At 45.8% G+C, this 21,478-nt stretch overlaps 1 protein-coding gene across 2 annotated transcripts in view; it reads left to right on the top strand.

Annotated features, from left to right (window-relative positions):
- Positions 1 to 643: 643 nt before the first annotated feature.
- SPTA1 (spectrin alpha, erythrocytic 1) overlaps positions 644 to 21,478 on the top strand; it is a 65,011-nt gene continuing 44,176 nt past the window's right edge. For both annotated transcript variants that reach the window (XM_086694278.1, XM_086694277.1), the window contains exons 1-15: positions 644 to 950; positions 1,933 to 2,172; positions 3,735 to 3,860; positions 5,783 to 5,923; positions 6,648 to 6,794; positions 8,837 to 8,970; positions 9,526 to 9,670; positions 11,826 to 11,980; positions 12,943 to 13,078; positions 13,179 to 13,280; positions 14,667 to 14,804; positions 15,398 to 15,508; positions 17,965 to 18,042; positions 18,190 to 18,345; positions 19,690 to 19,894. In XM_086694278.1, coding sequence (XP_086550404.1) covers positions 1,936 to 2,172; positions 3,735 to 3,860; positions 5,783 to 5,923; positions 6,648 to 6,794; positions 8,837 to 8,970; positions 9,526 to 9,670; positions 11,826 to 11,980; positions 12,943 to 13,078; positions 13,179 to 13,280; positions 14,667 to 14,804; positions 15,398 to 15,508; positions 17,965 to 18,042; positions 18,190 to 18,345; positions 19,690 to 19,894 — 2,011 coding nt within the window. In that variant the 5' untranslated portion in view covers positions 644 to 950; positions 1,933 to 1,935. The remainder of the gene's footprint in view (positions 951 to 1,932; positions 2,173 to 3,734; positions 3,861 to 5,782; positions 5,924 to 6,647; positions 6,795 to 8,836; positions 8,971 to 9,525; positions 9,671 to 11,825; positions 11,981 to 12,942; positions 13,079 to 13,178; positions 13,281 to 14,666; positions 14,805 to 15,397; positions 15,509 to 17,964; positions 18,043 to 18,189; positions 18,346 to 19,689; positions 19,895 to 21,478) is intronic.

The raw sequence follows: 21,478 nt of genomic DNA, 5'->3' as shown, positions 1-21,478 counted from the left end.
AAAAAATTAAAAAAAAAAAAAACAATTCATAAAACACGATGACTTTTATCCCATATTTTAGAACTCTGTCCCATTCTCAGATATTTCATTCGTTTGTCAAATGAGGTATGCTCATTTTTGCTTCATGAAATACGAATAAACACACACATGTCTTCCTTCCTCCATCCCTTCCATTTAAATGGTTAAGGGAACGGCTGAATGAGATTTTTAAAAACCCAGCCTGGAAGACCAGGAATACAATTTTCTTCCTATTTTCACAAAGCCTCTACGGCAAGAATTAGCGTATCTTACTGATTTCAGGGTTGTGAAAAATCTGCTTCTGTGTTTTCATGAAGTGGTTGAGTTGTATTTCCTAGACATGGGTTGGAACAAGAACCTATGTGTGCCCCCAAGTTCTTGTAATTCTGCAGAGTCCAGAGAGCGGATGACCCAGAATTCCTTCATGATTTGCCATTCGCAGACATAGCATCTAAGACGAGTCAAAGAAACAACACAGAATTATAACACGGCTTCTTTATCTTACGTCTATCTGTAATGGCTTTTGCTTTCTAACTTTTCATTTAAAGAAAAAACCCTCCTTTTATTTCCTATGAAATAGGAAATAGTTCCTCCTGAGAAACTTTTAGAGCTACATACAGTCTCTGAACCGCTGAGTCACCCAGCGACTGCCCAAGTTAACAGCTGCCTCTGCTGAACGTGTCTCCTGCCTTCTGAAGATAACAGAGACTCTAGCTGGCGGGAGTCTGGGCCCAGGGCTTTTCTTTTCTTTCTTTTTTTTCTTTTTGACTCTTCCACATGTGTACCATTGCTTTCATTTTTATCGGAGGAAGACTAAACAATTCCATGTGAATTCTCTCTCTCTTTCTCTCTATTCCTCTCTCTTCCGGAAACATTTTGTCTTGCCAGGTTCTTGACCTTTAGGAAAAGTGAAACGCTTTCCAAAGGAAACCGTGAGTATGGAATTCTTTATGGCACAGTTTGTCATTGATATAATGAGGAAAGCGGTCTCGTTTGACCTTTCTGTACCGTCTTGGACAGAATCTGTAAGCATTGTTTCTTGGCTTTTAAGAAGTAGAGAAGATTGATTTTGACTCTCTTCTTGTGAGTATCCCGTCTTAAACCACGACCTTAAGCTTGTGGCTTTATAGCATGAAAATCTAGCGATGACCCATTTACACGGGTCCGTATATGGAAAAAGTAGAGAACTTGGAGCAAAATAGTACACAAGAAAGATCTGGGTCTGTAGAGAATGAGTTGATTCTGTAGCCCAAGTAGTAAAAGCGATATACAGAGTAGCAATTATATTTCAGAGGAAGATTAAAATTTGAACTTGATATTCAGTGTCCTGGCGGAGGTAAGCTAGGGGAGACTGTGCCCACATCCAGATGAATGAAGGTAATCCTATGGAGATTTTTCAAGTTATTGCCCTAAACAGGTTGGTCCCACTTATGGTGTTTAACAGTATAATCTTTTATGTTGTGGAAGCCAATTACTGAGATGCTAATAATTTGAAATGTATGATAATTGGATAAAAGATGTGCTGAACTTTTTGTTTGTAGTGTTTGTAAATATAAAGCAAATAAAAAAGTGGAGAAGATTAATTTTGACTTAATTTGTATACAGAATGTATATGTTATATATCCTAATTAATTTATATATATATTTATATTTATATATATCTTAATTTATAGAATGTAATAGATGTTGGCACACATTTATGTGAAAAGTTGGAAGAATGTCCTGAGTGTTAAAGAATTATTAGCCAAAAGGATAGCTAGATAAGGTTGAAATTATGTAGATACACTGGACCCCTAATAACAACAGGCTTCAAGACATCTGAATCTAAGTCCCACAAGAGTGAAGGCCTGGGTACATACAAAAGGGACATCACAGAGATTTGAGCACCAGTAAGAGAAGATTTTTAACTTTCAGGCTATGGAGACTAGTGGCCCAAAGGTGCTGGAAACTGCAGAGGCGATCCAGGAGAGACGTCGGGAGGTGCTGACTCGGTACCAGAGGTTCAAGGAGCTGGTTGCGGAGAGGGGTCAGAAGCTCGAAGAGTCCTATCATTACCAGGTTTTCAGACGGGATGCAGATGACCTAGAGAAGTGGGTCTTGGAGAAACTCAAGATTGCCGATGATAAGAGCTACGAAGATCTAACTAACATACAGGTACTCAGTCGTTTGACTTCCCCAGAGCAGACCCTGAGATCTCCAGGGAGGGTAACATTCTTGTAACGTAAGTGCCTAGTTAGTTAACTGTCAGGAGATAATGTCACAGAAAGATCAGACTACCCATTAGGGACCATAATTCTGTTTCCAAATGGCCCGTGTCTTTCACTTCTCAAGCCTCAGTGCCTTATTTACAAGCGAAACTCGCTCTATGAATGTATTCTTTTTTTTTTTAAGTTCATTTATTTATTTTTGAGAGAGAGACAGAGAGAGAGAGAATGGGAGGGTCAGAGACAGAGGGAGAGAGAGAGAAGCCCAAGCGGGCTCTGCCCTGTCAGCTCAGAGCCCAATGTAGGGCTCGAACTCACAAACCATGAGATCATGACCTGAGCTGAAACCAGGAGTTGGGCACTTAACTGATGAGCCACCCAGGCGCCCTTCTATGAATGTATTCTGAATCTGAAATTAAGCCATGAGCGAAACAGTGACTGAGAGTTCAAAGAATTTATGACACACTCTGTGATTTTAATATTTTGAGGTGAAGAAACGTCAGTGCCTCAGAATCAGTTGCCCTCCACCCTGCTCAGAAGGATAGGAATAAAGTGGAATTTTTCCTGGGTTTCTCCCAAGGGGCTCTCCATGCCCTTCATAAGTCCACATGACAGGTGTCAGGAGGAGAGCTTTGGTGGAAGCTCCTCTCCTCCTTGTCCTACAGCATGCGACAGAGTCACGACCAGGAGAAAAGGTAACCTGCCTAAAAAGGGTACTTGATGTTGGAGAGGAAGCACTGGGTCAAGAACAAAGTGATATGGATTAAGTGCATCCATTTATACAGGCCAATAACAGCATAATCTGAGAAGCAAAAACATCTCAATCACAAAAAAGCCATTATTGTAATAATCACTTTCCTCATTGCGTTCAACTTTCCATAGCACTTACTTCCTCTTTTCTGAAGAGGAACAAATGTGGGGCATCTTCTCATTCCCACCGATGGCGATGGAGGGTATTTACTGGAAACTCCCCAAAGGCGATGGGAACAGGACAAAACATTTCTCTGTGGCCCTTGACTTTGAGCCTGGGGGGGCCAGGAGTGACCATTTCTTGTAGGACGTGACTCCTCCAGCCCTGAGCACGGGTTACCACTTAATCTAGGTTGTGAAGCAAGTAGTTCCGCCCGAAAGTAAAAAAAGGAACAGAAGAACATTTTTAGGACCCAGGGACGCTAGGCTTCATTAGCCATGTCCTCTGATTTCTTTTTTTTTTTTTTAAGTATATCCATACTTTATTTGTTTTATTTTTACTTTTAAAGTTTTAATTCACTTTTTATTTTTTACACGTTTTTATTTTATTTTATTTTTTTTAATATGAAATTTACTGTCAAATTGGTTTCCAGACAACACCCAGTGCTCATCCCCACAGGTGCCCTCCTCCATGCCCCTCCCCCACTTTCCCCTCCCCCCACCCCCCCCATCAACCTCCAGTTTATTCTCAGGTTTCAAGAGTCTCTTACTGTTTGCCTCCTTCTGTCTCTGTAACCTTGTCCTCTGATTTCTAAACTTCAGGGCAAGTATCGGAAGCATGAATCCTTGGAAGCAGAAGTGCAAGCAAAGTCCAGGGTCATTCCTGAACTGGAAGAGATCAGGGAAACCCGGTTTGCCGAGGGGCATTTTGCCCATGAGGACACCAAGGTAACTATACGACATGACTCTGGAAGAGATGAGTCCAACTTTTTATTACGTTATCAGAGTTTTCATTGATTATGCCAGGTATGCAGCTAGATGCAGCTGGCTTGGAACCGGGGTTCCTGCCTCTGATCTTCTAGTGGGGTGGGGCAGGAAAAATGACGGGACGTCCTCCTGTTCCTGGGGTGGGAAATGAGCTATGACACAAAAGCTATCCTGGGATAGCATCACACTCCTCCTTGACTACCGCAGGATAACTTTGCTGAAGATCAAGTCCTTTTCAACCCAGTTCCACGTGTCCCAGATGACTTGGCCTTCCCAAATGTCATTTCATTTTTTTTTTTAATTTTTTTTTTAATTTTTCTTTTTTTACAGAGACAGGGTGTGAGTGGGGGAGGGACAAAGGGAGAGAGAGAGAATCCCAAGCAGGCTCCATGCTCATTGTGGAGCCCGATGCGGGGCTTGATCCCATGACCCTGGGATCATGACCTGAGCCAAAATCAAGAGTCAGACGTTCAACCAACTGAGCCACCCGGGGGCCCCTCCCAAATGTCATTTCTGATTATTTCTTCTGACCTCAGGGTCCATGTTCCTTAGACTCTTCAAACAAGGGATGTTCTGCCATTTGAATCTTCTCTGAAATGCCTGTCTGTCTGTGATGCCTCCTTCTCTTCACAGCCCACGTGCTGTGACTACTATCGTAGTTCTGTAATCTGCTCCCCAAATCCTGTCTTCAGAAAGTCCTCCCTGAACACTGAGGACTGAAGACCATCACCCCTTTGGAATCCATTACTAACAGATCAACTCTTTTCTGACTTCATTCACACACTCTTCCAACATGCTTGTGTTGATAAAGTCACTTCAGGATCTCTTCTGCATGAGTGAGATCTTTCTTTCTTTCTTTCTTTCTTTCTTTCTTTTTTCTTTTTTTCACTGAGTTTTTTTGTTTTGTTTTGTTTTGGAAGCGTCAGCCCAGATTTACGTTACATATTTAAAAATTGGGTCTAGTCTTTCCACATTTGGCATACAAATTCTGGTCCATTTTACTGTCAACAAAATATGGTCAGAGAACACAGACTTTAACCAGAAGAGAACCTTATTGGAAAGGAGTCTGTAACGAGAAAAATCTCAAAACGTACCTATTGGTGTACGATTGAAATCGTTTTTGTGTTATTCCCAGCTTTGTGTGCCACAGATCCCCTACATCAATTACAATATCTGAGCCACGTTTGAAACCTTTTCACAACTATCGGACTCACTGTGCTCCATCAGACTGCACCACTATAGGATTCGGAGAGAAGTGTGGTCTGTGTGCTACCTTATGCCATGGACCAGTTGGAAAATATAAGATTCTTGTGGACATAACACAGACGATACCTTCAGTTTTTCAAGTTATGTAATACATGATCTTCTAAGCTAACCTGGCATCAAAGCCTTCGACTGCATAGTCCAAAAATTCTCTTATGGTTTTGGTGCCACAAATCTCCACTACAAGTTAGCAAAACTGTAACTCTCACTCCTTCTGGCAAACAGTTCGTGCTAAGTTTCTTCTACGACTTGGCCAGTACTTAGAACGCCCTCTGCCTATCATGGACCCTTCCAAATCCTATCTGTTCCTCAAGGTTCAGTTCACATGAGCACTCTTCCATGAATCTTTGTGGCCTCCTGTCTTATGGTCGGCAATCGTTTCATCCTGTAAAACCTCAAAGCACGTTTACATTTTTTTCTCTCATGGCAGATCACATCCAGCCTGGTTTAGCAGCTACTCCCATGCACGTCGATTTCCTCCTGTAAATGTTTGTGGAGCCATTAATGCACGAGCGGATGACATTTTTATCCAGCCCCCCTGCCCCCCGGTGGAGCGTGCACCTGCCCCAGCTGCCCTAGGCAGGTGCGGTGTCTGAGCGGTTTTGCTTCTCTTCCCAAAGGCCCATCTGGAACAGCTGCGCACGCTGTGGGACCTCCTTCTGGAGCTGACCCGGGAGAGGGGCGCCCTGTTGCTGCGGGCCCTGCGTCTACACCAATACCTGCAGGAGTGCGCCGACACCTTGGAGTGGATCGGAGACAAGGTGGGGACCACGCAGGACACAGAGGACTTCCCGTTCGTGTCCCAGGCACCCCGCGGCCGTTGAACGCAGGCTGTTCGTAAACCAGCCTGGGTACCTGTTCCTGGACCCTGTTCCCGGAAAGTAGGAATTTTGGCAGAGATGTGGGGGTATCCTGGAGACCACTGACATTGCAATGTGGGGGGAAAGTGCTCCCGGCCTGTCCCCGGCTACTTTCCGTGCCCCTCAGCTCCTCCTGAATTTTTGCTCTGACTCTGGGTCCAGGCTGGCGGTGTTGCCTGCTCCTTCCCTAAGGGCTGCCTCTCAGTACCTGTAACTATTTTTCTAGACACTGAAAGAATGATCCCGTAGTTAGGGCTGAAGATAACAAGTAAGCAAGTAAGTGCATAGTGCAGCCCTTTTGCAGATACTCAGTGTGTTGACCTGAGTAGAACCAGGATGAATTTATTTCTCATGTTCCAAAGTACAAAGGGTGCTTCCGGGAGCCTTGGCCAACCATGTCCCTGGTCTTTCTGGAAGATTACCTCAAAGAGTGCCATGCCCTGGGCCAGAGTGCTCCCTCCAGACACCCGCTCCTGCTTCTGGCTCTTTCCTCAAGGTCTCTCCCAGGCCCCACCAGCCCCTCCTTCTGAGATTTCCGGGGACTGTGGGCAATGGTTTGGGGCATTTGAACTGCAGGAATTCTGAAACGTTTGCCGGTGACTCAACAGACTTTCCTGGTCCACAGGAGGCTATAGTGACGTCAGCAGAGCTGGGTGAGGACTGGGAACGCACAGAGGTCCTGCATAAGAAGTTTGAGGAGTTCCAGGCGGACCTGGAAACTCAGAAAAGAAAACTGGATGGAATGAACCAGTATGCCAACCAGTGTGCCGAGGTGAGATTGGGAGCAGAGGGTCAATGCAGGGAAGGGCTCCTGATGGCCAAAACCTTCCACCATCAGCAGGTGGGACGTGAGGGACACGGGCATCGGGAGAAAACAAGGCTGCGTGTCTTTGTCGTAACAGGTCCGGGGCAACTTCCTCTCCTGTCCGGGTCATCCCTTGCCAGTCTGTGCAAATAGAGGCGTGACTGGGAGGGAGAGCGTATGTGTTCACACCTGTGGGTGTGCCTGTGCACATGCGCGGAGGAATGAGACCCGCAACCGGGTAACTCCTGTGCGGAACACCAATCGGTCAACCACTCAGTTTTATGCAGCACCCTTTTCATGGAGAAGAACCCGAATAAAGCAGCAAAGAATGTGAAATAATGGTGGGCTATTGTAATATGGACGATGTCATTATACATGATGTTTGTGAGTGGGGGAAGGAGAAGGGAGGCAGATTTACCTTCCTTTACTTAAGAAAATGTTTAAATAAGCTTTCAATATCTGAGTGAACAATTCAGTGTGGAGCTACATAACTGTAGGATGTGCCAAGAAAACCAGGAAGCCAGCCTGGTTTTATTTGTACATAAAGGAAATTTTATGTGGATGTAAAGGAAATTTTATGTGGATATAAAGGAATTCGAAACTCCAAGCGTTGGCTATTGTGCTTTTCCACGTGGTCTCATCCTCACTGCATCTCCAGAATGGCCACGATCTTCCTGTACTAACAGAACCGAGATTTCAGGACGAATGGCTACCTGAGGGGGGAAAGTAACTGACTCTCCGTTTTTTTCCAGGCCACGTTTCCAACAGTCTCTAAATTTTCTCTTTCCGCCACCTTTGTCTTGTTGTGGAAGCTGTTTAGTTATTTGGTGCTATCTCAGAAACCATCACAAAACTGAAAACAACAAACGTGTTACTTCTTCTGGATTCAGCGGTTCAGCTGTTCCGCTAGACAATGCTCCTGGTCCCACCTGGGTTTCTTAAGTGGCTGCAGTTTATTTGGTGGCTCAGTCGGGGCAGAGGGTCTAAAACGGCCTTGCCCCCACGTCTGCGGCCTTGGCGAGGATAACGAGGGGTTTCTCCACACGGTCTTTCATGTTTGTTTATGTGTCAGCATTCCAAAGGTTAGAACAGAAGCTGAAAGTACAGGAACTCGTATCATTTCTGGCACATTCTATGGTAAGCGAGTCATAGGCCAACCCAGATCCAAAGCGTGAGGAAATGGACTTCACGTCTCGAAAGGAAGGCTTCCTGGTAAAATAGCATGGCCATTTAACCTACCACGGGAAGGATCAACACAGCTTAGAGAGCGTCCTCTGCTCTTTTGGACCGGGACCCACACAGCGCCAAACAGAAAGGACCATCTAGCCAGGAAGGAGAGTCTCGAAAATCCCATCTGGAGCAGCTTCAGAATTGGGAATGGAAATGTGAAGAGACAGGGATGGGAGGAGCAGAAAGACAGACACGTGGGAACTACTCAAAAGTGCCAAGTGTCAACATAGGCTGATGCTGTTAACTTAACCTAGTATTCATTAATCTCAGTGCTTTAGATGCTTTGCAGCAATCCATGAAGTTTTTCTCCAAAATTAAATGTGGATACATGTGTGTATAATTCTCTATAATCTGTCAGTAGATTCTCAAAGGCGTCAGGACCCCAGAGGAGTTAAGAACCACAGTAGCAGAGTTTTGGAAAATAAAGTCATATTTCACAGACGGGACTTTTTCTTCCTTGGTTTTCAGGATTTTCAGGGGATTAGCAGGCACCAACAAGGTGGAATTCTGAAAATAACACCATGGCTGGGCAATGTGTGTTGATAGGGTGCCCCAGGGCTGCGAGTGAAAGAGACCGTATCTGGGTGCTTGGCCTCTGGATTTTGGCAATGTGGATCGGGTTAAAGCTAGGGCGCAGGGCTAAGGTGAAGATTGGGATCTGGCCAAAAGGTCGTTCTCCATGCCTGGCAAAGTACAAACTAGCGTGAAATGAGAAATGTCAAATGATTTTTGGAATAATCTCAGCTTTGCCTCACTCCCGCACTGGTCCCCTCCCACAGGAGAAACATCCTGACCTGCCCTTGATTAAGCTAAAGCAGGATGAGGTGAACACCGCCTGGAAGCGTCTCCTCAGCCTGGCTGGGCAGCGACAGGAGACACTGGCCAATGCTGCAGACCTCCAGCGATTCAAAAGGTACGAATCTGGCCCGCACGTTATGGGAAAGTCTACGACAGCGCCACATCTAATTGTGCCAGCCTCTGTCCGCTGCTGGCAATTACCGGCCAATCCCTCAAACCAAGGGAAATCATGTGCTTGCATTTAAGGCAGCAAGGGAGAGCGTAGTTAAGACAGCTGTGACCCACCCCGTGGCCAAGCGTGCGATGACTGGAGCCTAAAGCTATAAAAGTAGCTCAGGTGAATTAGCGATAGAAAGGCTGCAGAGGCAAGGAAAGCATATTACGAACTGGATGGGAGTGGAAGGTTGAGTCGGGAAGAAGAAAGACTCATGAAGAGCTGACCCAGTTATGGGAAGTATATGCAGAGGCCCAATGACCAGGGAGATGCCCAGGCCCCTACATGTCAATGGAAGCCATTAAAAGCAAGAACTCTTTGCATTACTCTTCGATAGTGAGTAGGAATTCCAGGTAATTGCTAGCCGAGTGGACCAGGGCGGTCTTTGCCGTGTGTGTTGTTTGCCCTGTAATTCCTGACATCTTCTTTGTTGGAGCTCATGTGGCTGTCTGGCAGGGATGTGACGGAGGCCGTCCAGTGGATCAAAGAGAAGGAGCCTCAACTCACCTCTGAGGACTATGGCAAAGATCTCATTAGCTCTGAGGCGCTGTTCCACAGTCACAAAGGTCTTGAGAGGAACCTTGCAGTCATGCAGGACAAGGTAAGCCACTGCTGGAAGAACGGCCAGCCTCCTGGGCTAGAAGAGGTATTTGCTGGCCATCTTGCCTCCAGAGGACACAGTAAGTTCATTATTTCAATGAGGGAGAAATTCCTCGGCCCTGAATATTCTTCTTGTTCTAGTTCGTGACTTATACATGGCCATTGGATATCCTTTAGTTTTCTTTAAAGATACACAGATTTTTATATAGTCTTGTGTTTTTTTGCAATGAATTTCGTGATTTTAAAAACAAAAAAAAAGCTACCTCCCAGAATGGCCTCCTAATCTCACTCTGTACCTGCAGCCAGGGAATCTTTTTTTTGGTCAAAACACACTCATCAGTTCCAGCTCAATCTTGCTTGGTTTTTTTCCTGCACTCGGTAGATAAGGGAAGACATTTCTTCTTGCTCTTCTATAAGAAACTCAGAGACACCTAGGGCACGTTACTAGGTCCACCTTTGGGTTTTCTTCTCCTTTTTAAAAATTTTTATTTATTTAAATTCAAGTTAGTTAACATACAGTATAGTCTTGGTTTTAGGAGTAGAATCCACTGATTCATCACTTACATAGAACACCCGGTGCTCTTCCCAACAGGTGCCTTCCTCAATGTTCATCCCCCATTTAGCCCATCCCCCCACCCACCTCCCCTCCAGCAACCCTCAGGTTGTTCTCTGTATCGAAGCATCTCTTATGGTTTGCCTCCCTCCCTGTTTTTCTTATTTTTCCTTCTTTTCCTCCACATTCATCTGTTTTGTTTCTTAACTTCCATATGTGAGTGAAATCATATGATATTTGTCTTTCTCTAGCGGACTTGTTTTGTTTAGCACAGTATACTAGCCCCATCCACATTGCAAATGGCAAGCTTTCCTTCTTTTTGATTGCCGAGTAATACTCCATTGTTTATATAGACCACATCTTCTTGATCCATTCGTCAGTCGATGTTTGGGAGCTTTCCATACTTCGGCTATTGTCAATAGCACTGCTGTAAACATTGGGATGCATGTACCCCTTCAAATCAGCACCCTTGTATCCTTTGGATAAGTACCTAGTAGTGCAATTTCTGGGTTGCAAGGTAGTTCTACTCTTAACTTTTTGAGGAACCTCCATACCGTTTTCCAGAGTGGCTTCACCAGGTCGCATTCTCACCAACAGTGCAAAAGTGTTCCTCTTTCTCCACATCCTCTCCAACATCTATTGTTTCCCGCATTGTTAATGTTAGTCATTCTGACAGGTGGGAGGTGGTATCTCATTGGGGTTTTGATTTGTGTCTCCCTGATGATGAGTGATGTGGAGCATTTTTTCGTGTGTCGGTTGGCCATCTGGATGTCTTCTTTGGAGAAGTGTCCATTCATGTCTTCCGCCCCTTTCTTCGCTGGATTCTTTGTTTTTTGATAAGTTCTTTATAAATTTTGGGTACTAACCCTTTACCTGAAAGCTGGAAGACGCGGGTCCCTATCCCTAGAGGAATAGACATAGGCATGCCGGAACTTAGTACAAGCCCCTACTCCAGACTGACTTCCATCTTTGCTTCTTCCCCCTCACAACATCACCCATAAGTTCAACCAACTCCATGGAGTATGCACAGCAGTCAGCCCACTGAAGGGCCCCGTGTGCTGTGCCCTGACCGTAGCTCTGTCCCTGGAGCAGTTTTGTATTTTGTCTTACTTTTTTCTCCCGATAACAAAATCTCAAATCCTAGACGACATCTGATGATAGTTGAATATAATGATTCCCACAACAATATTTATGGAAACAGTGTAGAGGGTGGTGAGTGACAGCCTGAGGTCTAAACCTTGCTCCTGGTACTTAGTCACTAAATGCCCTTGCACTAATAAATACCATCCCAGCTTTTGCAAAAAAGGGGAATAAGAATAGTTTCTACCTCTGAGTACTATTTTCAAAAGACTGGAAAACAAGCAAACACATGTGAAATGCTAAGCACCATAAGAAACAAACACGGTCAGTAAATTATTAATGCTGAAATAGCACGTCCGCATATTAACATAAAAGCCTCCGTGTACGTGTATTAAGTTATTAGCATTCATACGGCTGCTTTCTCGGATCTCTCCCGCCAAACTTTGTCAGGGAGAATCAGAGTGCTTGGATTTCCCACCGCATTTCTTTCTCATCCCCTTTCTCTCTTTCTCTTTACCCAAAGGTAAAGGAGTTGAGTGCCAAAGCAGACAGGCTGATGCTTTCCCACCCTTCAGATGCATCTCAGATCCAACAAATGAAGGAGGAGCTGGTCTCCAACTGGGAGCACATCCGCGCCTTGGCGACCAGCAGATATGAGAAGCTGCAGGCTTCTTATTGGTGGGAACCCCCTCTTCCCTCTTGCTCTCTCTCTATAGGGTTCGGGTATAACGTCAAAAGCAGAAATTAAGAGTGAAAGCGAAGACATGAGGAGGGACCCAGCCCTCCCGCCTCCTCAATGGTCGAGGCAGAAAGAAGCTTCATTTGTTAAGAGGAGCCCTCTGCAGGTTGATGTGACGGTCAGAATGGCACCTCCACTCACTGCACCCCGTCTGTCTTCTTCCACTTGCGCAGTTGTAGGATGCTAGGAAGCTGCCCGGGGACCCAGAAAAGCAGCTAAAGAAACACCAAAATCCTGGCCCCAGTATAGGCACCGAAATAAACTTCCAGGCTGAAGGGCATAAAAATAAATCTGGAATTATTTCCTGAATGCCGTGTGGGCTGGCTTGCCAAAAAGCCGGGTGCCATTTCAGTAAATGTTTATGATTAATCATTAAAACCCCAGAAGACAGTGTTTATCCTACTTTTACGATCCCAAAGTAACTGGTGAGCATTTAAATGTTTGACTAAGTAACCCTTTTCCTGGTTTTGTTTTTGTGAATAGGGTCAAGGGTGAGCTAAGGTGCAGGAGGGCTCCTAACCCCAGCTCTGGTCCCCTTTCCTACCGGCTGTTTCCTGTTATTTACGTGTCAGGGCTTATACTTTGGCCTCGTTGGCCAAAGTGCTTTACTCCAGTTCAAGTGCTTCCGGGGTAGGTGCGACGTTGTGATGTTGGAGAAGTAGGGCCCCTGCGCCTCATCACACGACAATGCACCCGTCCGGGGAGTCTGCAGCCTGGAGTGAGGGACAGCCTGCACCATTAAAGGAACAGGCAGTGCATCAGGGCAGTGGGAGGGGGGCGGGGATAAGGATGAGGAGCACATTGGACATCTCAGCTCAACCCAACCCTAACTCCAGGCTCCCAAGTCCGCTCACACCTACCTGGTTTCTCCTTCCGGCCCTTTACCTTAACTTCCCTGCAGGTATCAGCGCTTCTTATCTGACTACGAGGAGCTCTCAGGGTGGATGAAAGAGAAGTCTGCTCTGATCAATGCTGATGAGCTGCCCACAGATGTGGCTGGTGGAGAGGCCCTGCTGGACAGGCATGGGCAGCACAAGGTAGAGAAGAAGAGCCTCCCCAGGAGGAGGAAGAGGGAGGCGCCAAGCCCCCCAGAAGGTTTCTTGCTGAATTTTAAGACATTCCGTCTTGTGACCCTAGCACGAGATTGACTCTTATGATGACCGATTCCAATCTGCTGAGGAGACTGGTCGGGAACTGCTGGACGTCGGTCATGAAGCCTCTGATGAAGTTCTGGAAAAGGTAATCCAGTTTAACAGTGTGCGAAATTATGATACACATTTAGCCCCACTGAATCTCATGATAATATGATCATCTCCGAACAGGACGAGGGTAGAAGTCGTATCAACCTCTCAAGAAATGAGTCATCCGAAATTCTCAGGACGTGAGGCGTGCTTCCTCACCTCTGAGCCTTTATTTCCTGAACCTACCAAGTTTCATCGACCCGCCTTCTACCTAATTCAAAACCTCCATACCATCTTGCCTTGTCATACTTGTGCTGTTTTATCGCTTTTCCATACTCGCCTCTAGGCTGTAAATTCTTTGAGGACACTACCTACGCATCTTTGGATTCCCTAAGGTGCCTGGCCAACGGCTGGCTTTCTTCTCCCCTCTCGACAACCTCAAATCGCACTGATTTTTCTATACCTGTGTTTCTCAAATCTACATTAAATAACAGGAAAGCTTTACACAGTCTGAATCCCACCCACTGAATAATCAGGTTTGCCATGATCGTCTCCTCCTGAATCGCAAGGACTCACCTCATCCCCCTGACCCCTGAGAGATTTTGCTTCAGACGCAGAGTCACCGAAACTCCTTGGGATGATAAATAAAATAAGATTTGCAGCCTCTTTGCCTTTCATCCGATTCCAATCACAGCCTCCAGTGCTGGGGGTGGGTGAGGTTGAGATGGCCATAGTTTGAATTCACCCCAAACTCTCTGGGAAAAATAAAAAATAGGGATTTTCATTTTTTTAACAATTCTCTGCCAAAGGAAACCGAGATCCTTGCAAATGCATCTGTTATCCTGGGAGCCTGAGAAATCTGTGCTGCCTTTTTCCTGGACTTAGCACGGCAGCATTGCCAATAGACTGGGATTCCTTGGGCAGACGTGTGAGCAGGAGGAAAAGGCTCGTATGGGTTTGAGAATGTCACCTTTCTCTTTCCTTGGGGGTTCTTATTGGCTTTCAGAAGGGAATGCAAACTTCTCAGAACGATCATTTACGTGCTGTATAAACGTCACCTTCCTCCAGCATCCACCTTTTTTAGACACTGCACTTGGCTCTGGGGCACTTATATTATCTAACGATCATTTGGAGTGATGATGCTGTCATGGTGTGCCCTCCTATGATCCCCGTCCCCATCCCCACCCTTTAAATCCCTGTTCGGTGCAACACCTGCCACACTCTACTCCCCGCTTCTTCCCATCGGAATTCATCTCCTCTCCTTCATTTCCACGTATCAAGCGTATCGTTGTGCCTCTGCTGTGGCCTTTACCCTCGTCTCCCTGCCACGTGGTTCACCTAGACATTGACGTCTTCAGAGGAAAGCCCGCTTCTTGTTCATTTGTGTGTCCTTCCGAAGGCCTGGCATTGACTGGGCCCTCACGCTGTCTCCCCCTTTCCGAAGATGACCATACTCGCCAACGACTGGGCTGCCCTGCGAGGGCTGTGGAACCAGCGGAAGCATCAGTACGAACAGTGCCTGTACTTGCACCTCTTCTACCGTGACAGTGAGCAGGTGGACAGCTGGATGAGCAGACAGGAGGTAACGGGAGGGGACCCTTTACCGTGGGACTGCCATCGGCACCCTCACAGCTGCTGCTGAGGGCTGGGGCCTCTCCTAGGACCTGGAGGGTGATCCGTGGGGAGAAGAAGAGAGCAGCCCTGTCCATGAGGCTCCTGGAATTCCCTCATGAACAGAAGCCTAGAAAAATACCGAAATACACAGCAGAGAGGCTTTAACCGCAAGCCAACAGGAGGCCAAATGGGTATCGAATTGCTAAGGGATCAGGGATAGAAAGTTGTGATGAGTCACGGTCAAGCAGAGATGTCCTGAAGGAGGTGAGGGGTCCTCTTGAGGCAGCGCTGGGGGCTCAGAATGGTGCCTGGATTGGCCGGGCGGATTCTGTGTGGACAGACCCAGAGACAGAGGTGGTAAAGGTGTGCGGGAGGATTAGGAAGGCATCTGAAGTTCCTGCTGTTCGAGGTTGGTCCCCACACACCATCCCGCCATGTGCTAATCCCACCTTGCTCTCCCACCACCTCCCTTCCATCCTTAGTCCTTGTGTCAGAGGTGTTCCAAAAGCAATGATTCTCACCAGTGAGGAGAACGGAGTTGTGTCTCTCTGTCTCCTACAGGCCTTCCTGGAAGATGAGGACCTGGGGAACTCCCTGGGCAGCGTGGAAGCCCTTCTGCAGAAGCATGATGACTTTGAGGAGGCCTTCAATGCCCAGGAGGAGAAGATCACAGTAAGAAGCGCCCCCGGTGTGGGTGCCGCATCCATGTCTGTTTGCGTCATCAGACAACTCCCGTCCTCAGAGAGGACCACGTGTCACTGCCAGACATAACGTGAGGATTACTTTTAAAAGAGGAAACATCCAGAAAAGTATTCATACCCATCTTGCCGTCACATTTCTTGTTCCACAAAGCGTTATTTAGAAAGTTTTTAAAGATTTTGGCCATTCGCATTTTCCGATGAATTGCAGGACTGCCTTATTTTTTCTACAGTGTGAATGGTTATTATTGGATCCACATCTGATAGAGAACCATTACTTAGAAGTTTGAAAGGTATTTTACTTATAACGTATTATTTATTTAGCTTTATCTTCTCCAGGAATGTCTCCATTTAGTTTTCTCTGGTATAATCTAGATGCCTAAGTACCACCTATGCATTCCTGTATATCCTCAGCTTTGTGTCTCCCATCTAATGCAACCATGGTCTTCCTGTCAAGCCTATGTTACAATGTCCCAGAAACTGGTCAACATATAAGCAGGGCTCAGACAAGTGCAGGAAGATTTTATTGGTCCGGTAGACTCTATGTCTTTGGCTGTCTCCTAGGCTGGTGCTGGCTTTTAACTCACACACGTCTGCATATAGGACCACAACCAGCAGCAACAACCCTATCAATAAAATTCCAAGCCCTGTCTGTCAATCTTCAGTCAACATGGAGATTACTATGGTCTCTTATCAATCCATGTGATCACTCTGTTGATTGTCACGGGTAAAAGCTAAAATAATTTGTTCTTTTAAAAATAATATCATTTGGGGCGCCTGGGTGGCGCAGTCGGTTAAGCGGCCGACTTCAGCCAGGTCACGACCTCGCGGTCCGTGAGTTCGAGCCCCGCGTCGGGCTCTGGGCTGATGGCTCGGAGCCTGGAGCCTGTTTCCGATTCTGTGTCTCCCTCTCTCTCTGCCCCTCCCCCGTTCATGCTCTGTCTCTCTCTGTCCCAAAAATAAATAAAACGTTGAAAAAAAAAATAATATCATTTATAAATGTTTATTGATTTATTTTTGGGTGAGAGAGAGAGAATCCCAAGCAGGCTCTGAGCTGCCAGTGCAGAGCCTGACGCAGGGCTTGAACCCACACACCGTGAGATCATGATCAGAGCTGAAGTTGGACGCTTAACCGAGGGAGCCACTCAGCTGCCCCCATGCTTCATTTAGTTTATGATTACTTTCCTATTCCTGATCCCTTAACCCATTCTGAGCTCTAAAAATCTGAGGAGTTGGGGGCGCCTGGGTGGCGCAGTCGGTTAAGCGTCCGACTTCAGCCAGGTCACGATCTCGCGGTCCGTGAGTTCGAGCCCCGCGTCGGGCTCTGGGCTGATGGCTCAGAGCCTGGAGCCTGTTTCCGATTCTGTGTCTCCCTCTCTCTCTGCCCCTCCCTCGTTCATGCTCTGTCTCTCTCTGTCCCAAAAATAAATAAAAAAAAAAAAAACGTTGAAGAAAAAAAAATTTTTAAAAATCTGAGGAGTTGATGAATGAATATGAGTAAACGTTTTGGATACTTGTTCCCATGCAGCTAGAGATACAGATGTATAACAGATAGGGGGAGAGGAGAGAGAGAGAGAGAGAGAGAGAGAGAGAGAGAGAGAAGGTGCTGGCTACCGGACATGACTATATCCACAGTGCATCCTCCTGAAAACTTCAGAATAGATCAACTATTCACCTTCAAGTGACACCAAAATGCATATACTATAAACTAGATTTTATTTTATTTTACTTTTTTTAATTTTTTTAACGTTTATTTATTTTTGAGACAGAGAGACAGAGCATGAACGGGGGAGGGTCAGAGAGAGAGGGAGACACAGAATCTGAAACAGGCTCCAGGCTCTGAGCTGTCAGCCCAGAGCTTGACGCGGGGCTCGAACTCACGGACCGTGAGATCATGACCTGAGCCGAAGTCGGCCGCTTAACCAACTGAGCCACCCAGGTGCCCCTATAAACTAGATTTTATTTTATTTTTTTATTATTTTTTTTTAATTTTTTTTTTCAACGTTTATTTATTTTTGGGACAGAGAGAGACAGAGCATGAACGGGGGAGGGGCAGAGAGAGAGGGAGACACAGAATCGGAAACAGGCTCCAGGCTCTGAGCCATCAGCCCAGAGCCCGACGCGGGGCTCGAACCCACAGACCGCGAGATCGTGACCTGGCTGAAGTCGGCCGCTTAACCGACTGCGCCACCCAGGCGCCCCTAGATTTTAAAAATATTATGGAATAAATGGGTAATTAATTTGTCAGGTATACGTTTTTGAAACAGAAGTTGTGACAGAGGTCGGAACTAGTACCCAGATCTCCGATCCCAAAACTTGTACTCTTCTCACACTTCCGGGCTTCCTGTCTACAGTTGGCCAAATGCTGGCCACTGACTCAGGGGCTCCAGTAGAAAAACCACTCCAGTTTTTATCGTTTCTGTTTTTCAGACCTTAGACAACAATGCCACCAAGCTGATCGATAACGACCATTATGACTCCGAGAAGATCGCTGCTCTCCGGGATAGCGTACGTCCGAGGCCGCAGACGCACGTCTGCCTGCTTGTGCCGAGGGGCCAGGGGAGGCGCTGGGGGCATGGGCACTGAGGTGGGCAGTGAATCTCAGGTGTCCACATTTGGCTGTGCTGACCATGAGTGTGGTCACGGCTTTTGCAGCTCTTGTCCCGGCGGGATGCCCTACGTGCCCGGGCTGCCATGCGGCGCAGACTTCTGGAGGATTCGTGGCTTCTGCAGAAACTGTATGAGGACTCAGATGACCTAAAGAACTGGGTCAACAAGAAGAAAAAGTTGGCCGATGATGAAGACTACAAGGTAAGCGGGGTTTTCAGACCCTGGGCACACTCAGCAGGACTGAGTTTCGGGGGACAAAAGTCTTAGCGTGGAAAGGACAGTAGTGTTCAGCAGGTGAGCCTCCTTTACAGAGGAGCGTCATGAATCCCTCAAGACGCAATATCAAGCTGAAAGCCAAGAATCTGGCTTCTGGATTTCCCGTGCCCTGCTGCCTCTCACCTCTTCCCTGGCACAACTTCTAATGTCCTGTAACGTAACGGGGAAAGGGAGGGACTGTTTTTTATTCGGCTGCTTCTAGTCTGTCGGCCCCCTCTGCTGCTCTCCTGGGCACCTTTAGAATAGGAACACTCTGTGTCCGATCCCGGTGGATGTTCACGTTTACTGAAAGCTACTAGGAACCTAAATGTAACCTCAAGGTTTGACGTAATACAGAGTTACACAGTTTTCTATCTAGAAGGGAATGGCTCCTTATTTTTACTGATGAGAAACCAATAAAATTTGAATTGGAAAGGGAATTTGGATTTGAATTGGAAATTGCCCAAAGTTATACAGTTATTTAAAAGGCAGTTTAACAGAAGCATTTGAAGCATGAATTCTGGAGAAGGTGAACCGGGGCTTGAATTCTCTCCCTGTTCTGTCTCAGGTTATGTGACTTAGGCAAATTCTTGAGTTACCTCTGACCCATAGATTTCTCTACCTTGGGGTTGTGTAACATGCGTATTTTTCACTCATCGGTGTTATGTAATATAAACTATTACATACACATATACATACTCATAAACTTCCACATTTACAGTCAAGGCTGGAATTAGTCTCTTAATTTCTAGGCCAATATCTATTCACAATATTTACTTTTCTTGACTTCATTCGGTCTTCAGTGTATACCTTGATCCTGAGCATCTTATCTGTACCTTTCATTTTGTGAAACTCCATAACCTGTGTTTGCATTCTTCAGAGGAGCTGTGCCTCCAGGGAACGGAGGGTAAACAGATCTTCTCCAGATGGGGCAAAGGGGTGAATGGTTCAAGTATCAGGACAGGAATGAGAAAAACTTGCCACTTTTCATGACGGTTCTCTGATTGTTTATACTTGCATGGCCTTATTCAAAATTCATCTTCAGGAGTTATCTAGGCTCTGTAGAAATACGTGTAAGAATCGATTAGCCACATGTGCTGTGTGGATAGATGGAGGGGATGGCCATGTGAGTTTGCTAACCTTCTCTGGCTCAGTACTCGGACCACGACTGTTGCCTTGTTTCCTTTCCTTAATGCCGTTGTGTTTACAGGGACAAGTGACCCCTATCCTCAAAATTCCTGCTCCCCATTCTTTAGATTAAGAGTTTCCTTGTCTTTGGTCTTGTCTCAGGATACTCAGAACTTGAAGAGCCGGGTTAAAAAGCAAGAAGACTTCAAAAAGGAGTTGCAAGATAATCAACGCCTGCTCAACACGCTGGAGAAAACTGGCCAGGAAATGATTGAGGCTAATCACTATGCCGCGGACAAGGTGACTGCTCGTGTGGCTGAGGTTGTCAGTCTCTGGAAGGAGCTGCTGGCAGCCATGGAGCAGAAAGGTGAGGAGCAAGGGTTTTGGTCAAAGGCTACTTCCTAAATTCTGAAACCTACCCTTTTCATCTCTGCTACCTTGAATGACCAACGTGAAAAGGAATGCCGTTTGTTGATCAAGGGGTTTTTACAATCCAACCCGAATTTATCACAGCATTAGATATGGACAGTTTTATGTTCTCTTCACGTATGTAGGTTTAAGCGAAATTACTTTTGTTTTCTTCACTTTGCTCCCACTTTTTTTTCTTTCTCCCGAATAAATATTCTGGAGCCATGAATCCAACATTGGCTACGCACCTAGAACTAGACTCCTTACCTCAAGTTTCACATATTTGGGTTCTATAGATGAGACCAGATATTATGACCCGGGTTATTAACTTAGACATTAAGGCTGTCAGCACCACATGTGATGCTCCTGCTAAATTTATTCTTATGAATAGGGCTTGACGACTTGTTTTTTTCGCCTCCTTGAGAGTGTTCAGGCTCTGCCGTAAGCTCTTTTTTTTTTTTTTTTTTTTTTTTTAAATTTTTTTTTTTCAACGTTTATTTATTTTTTGGGACAGAGAGAGACAGAGCATGAATGGGGGAGGGGCAGAGAGAGAGGGAGACACAGAATCGGAAACAGGCTCCAGGCTCTGAGCCATCCGCCCAGAGCCTGACGCGGGGCTCGAACTCACGGACCGCGAGATCGTGACCTGGCTGAAGTCGGACGCTTAACCGACTGCGCCACCCAGGCGCCCCATCTGCCGTAAGCTCTTAAAAACAAATCGCCACGTGTCTACTTGAATAATCTCTAGGCACCTTTAACTTCCTTTCTCTAGAAAATCAGTTGTGAGCACTGGGTGTTGTATGGAAACCAATTTGACAATAAACTTCATATATTGGAAAAAAAAAAAAGAAAATCAGTTGTAGTAAATTGACACAAACAAAGAGGTTTTCCCATCAATAATCTCCTTGTTAGATGCAGACTCCATCTATAGACATGACTCTGCCCTAGTTATAGGAGAGATGTATCATGCTCATTCTGTTGGATAACATTCTAATTTTGGGTTTAGGGGAAAATCTAACCTGACAGTAACAGTAAGACGTCACTGCTACTCCACCCCATCAGGAGACACATAAATTTCCTCACAGATATAATGCAAATAATTGCTGGAAGGTCAAAGAATGAAGAGTTTGGTTGAGAACAGTGTGGATAATCAAGGCATTTTCTGGAAGAGATAATCGTGAGGCGTGGCAAGGACTGGCAATGTTCTGAGAAAGACATTTTATAAAAAAGACACCTCGAAATTTCAAATGGAACCAATCCCGACTTTATCCTTCCCTGGAGAAACGCAGTACTTGGGTTTGGATTCCTTTGAAAAGGAGGCCTCATTAGAGAGTAACAAACGTCGTAGGAAAATACCCAGGATGGTTAAAAATTTAATACAGGGGAACTGTAAGTCACCAGGGAATAAACTGATTGTGTACCTTTGTTTCGAGAATGAACGCTACCCTATTTAAAAACAAATGCCATCCGAGTTCTACAAATTCAAGGTGATTTTTTTTTTTTTTTTTTTTTTTTTGTATAACCACATCCGGGATGGTTATCT

This window comes from Puma concolor, chromosome E4 (genome assembly GCF_028749965.1).
Source record: "Puma concolor isolate L17-30 chromosome E4, mPumCon1.1.hap2, whole genome shotgun sequence".
Lineage (NCBI taxonomy): Eukaryota > Metazoa > Chordata > Mammalia > Carnivora > Felidae > Puma > Puma concolor.
Note: the sequence above shows the minus strand (reverse complement) of the source record. Positions and strands in the feature narration are given on the sequence as shown.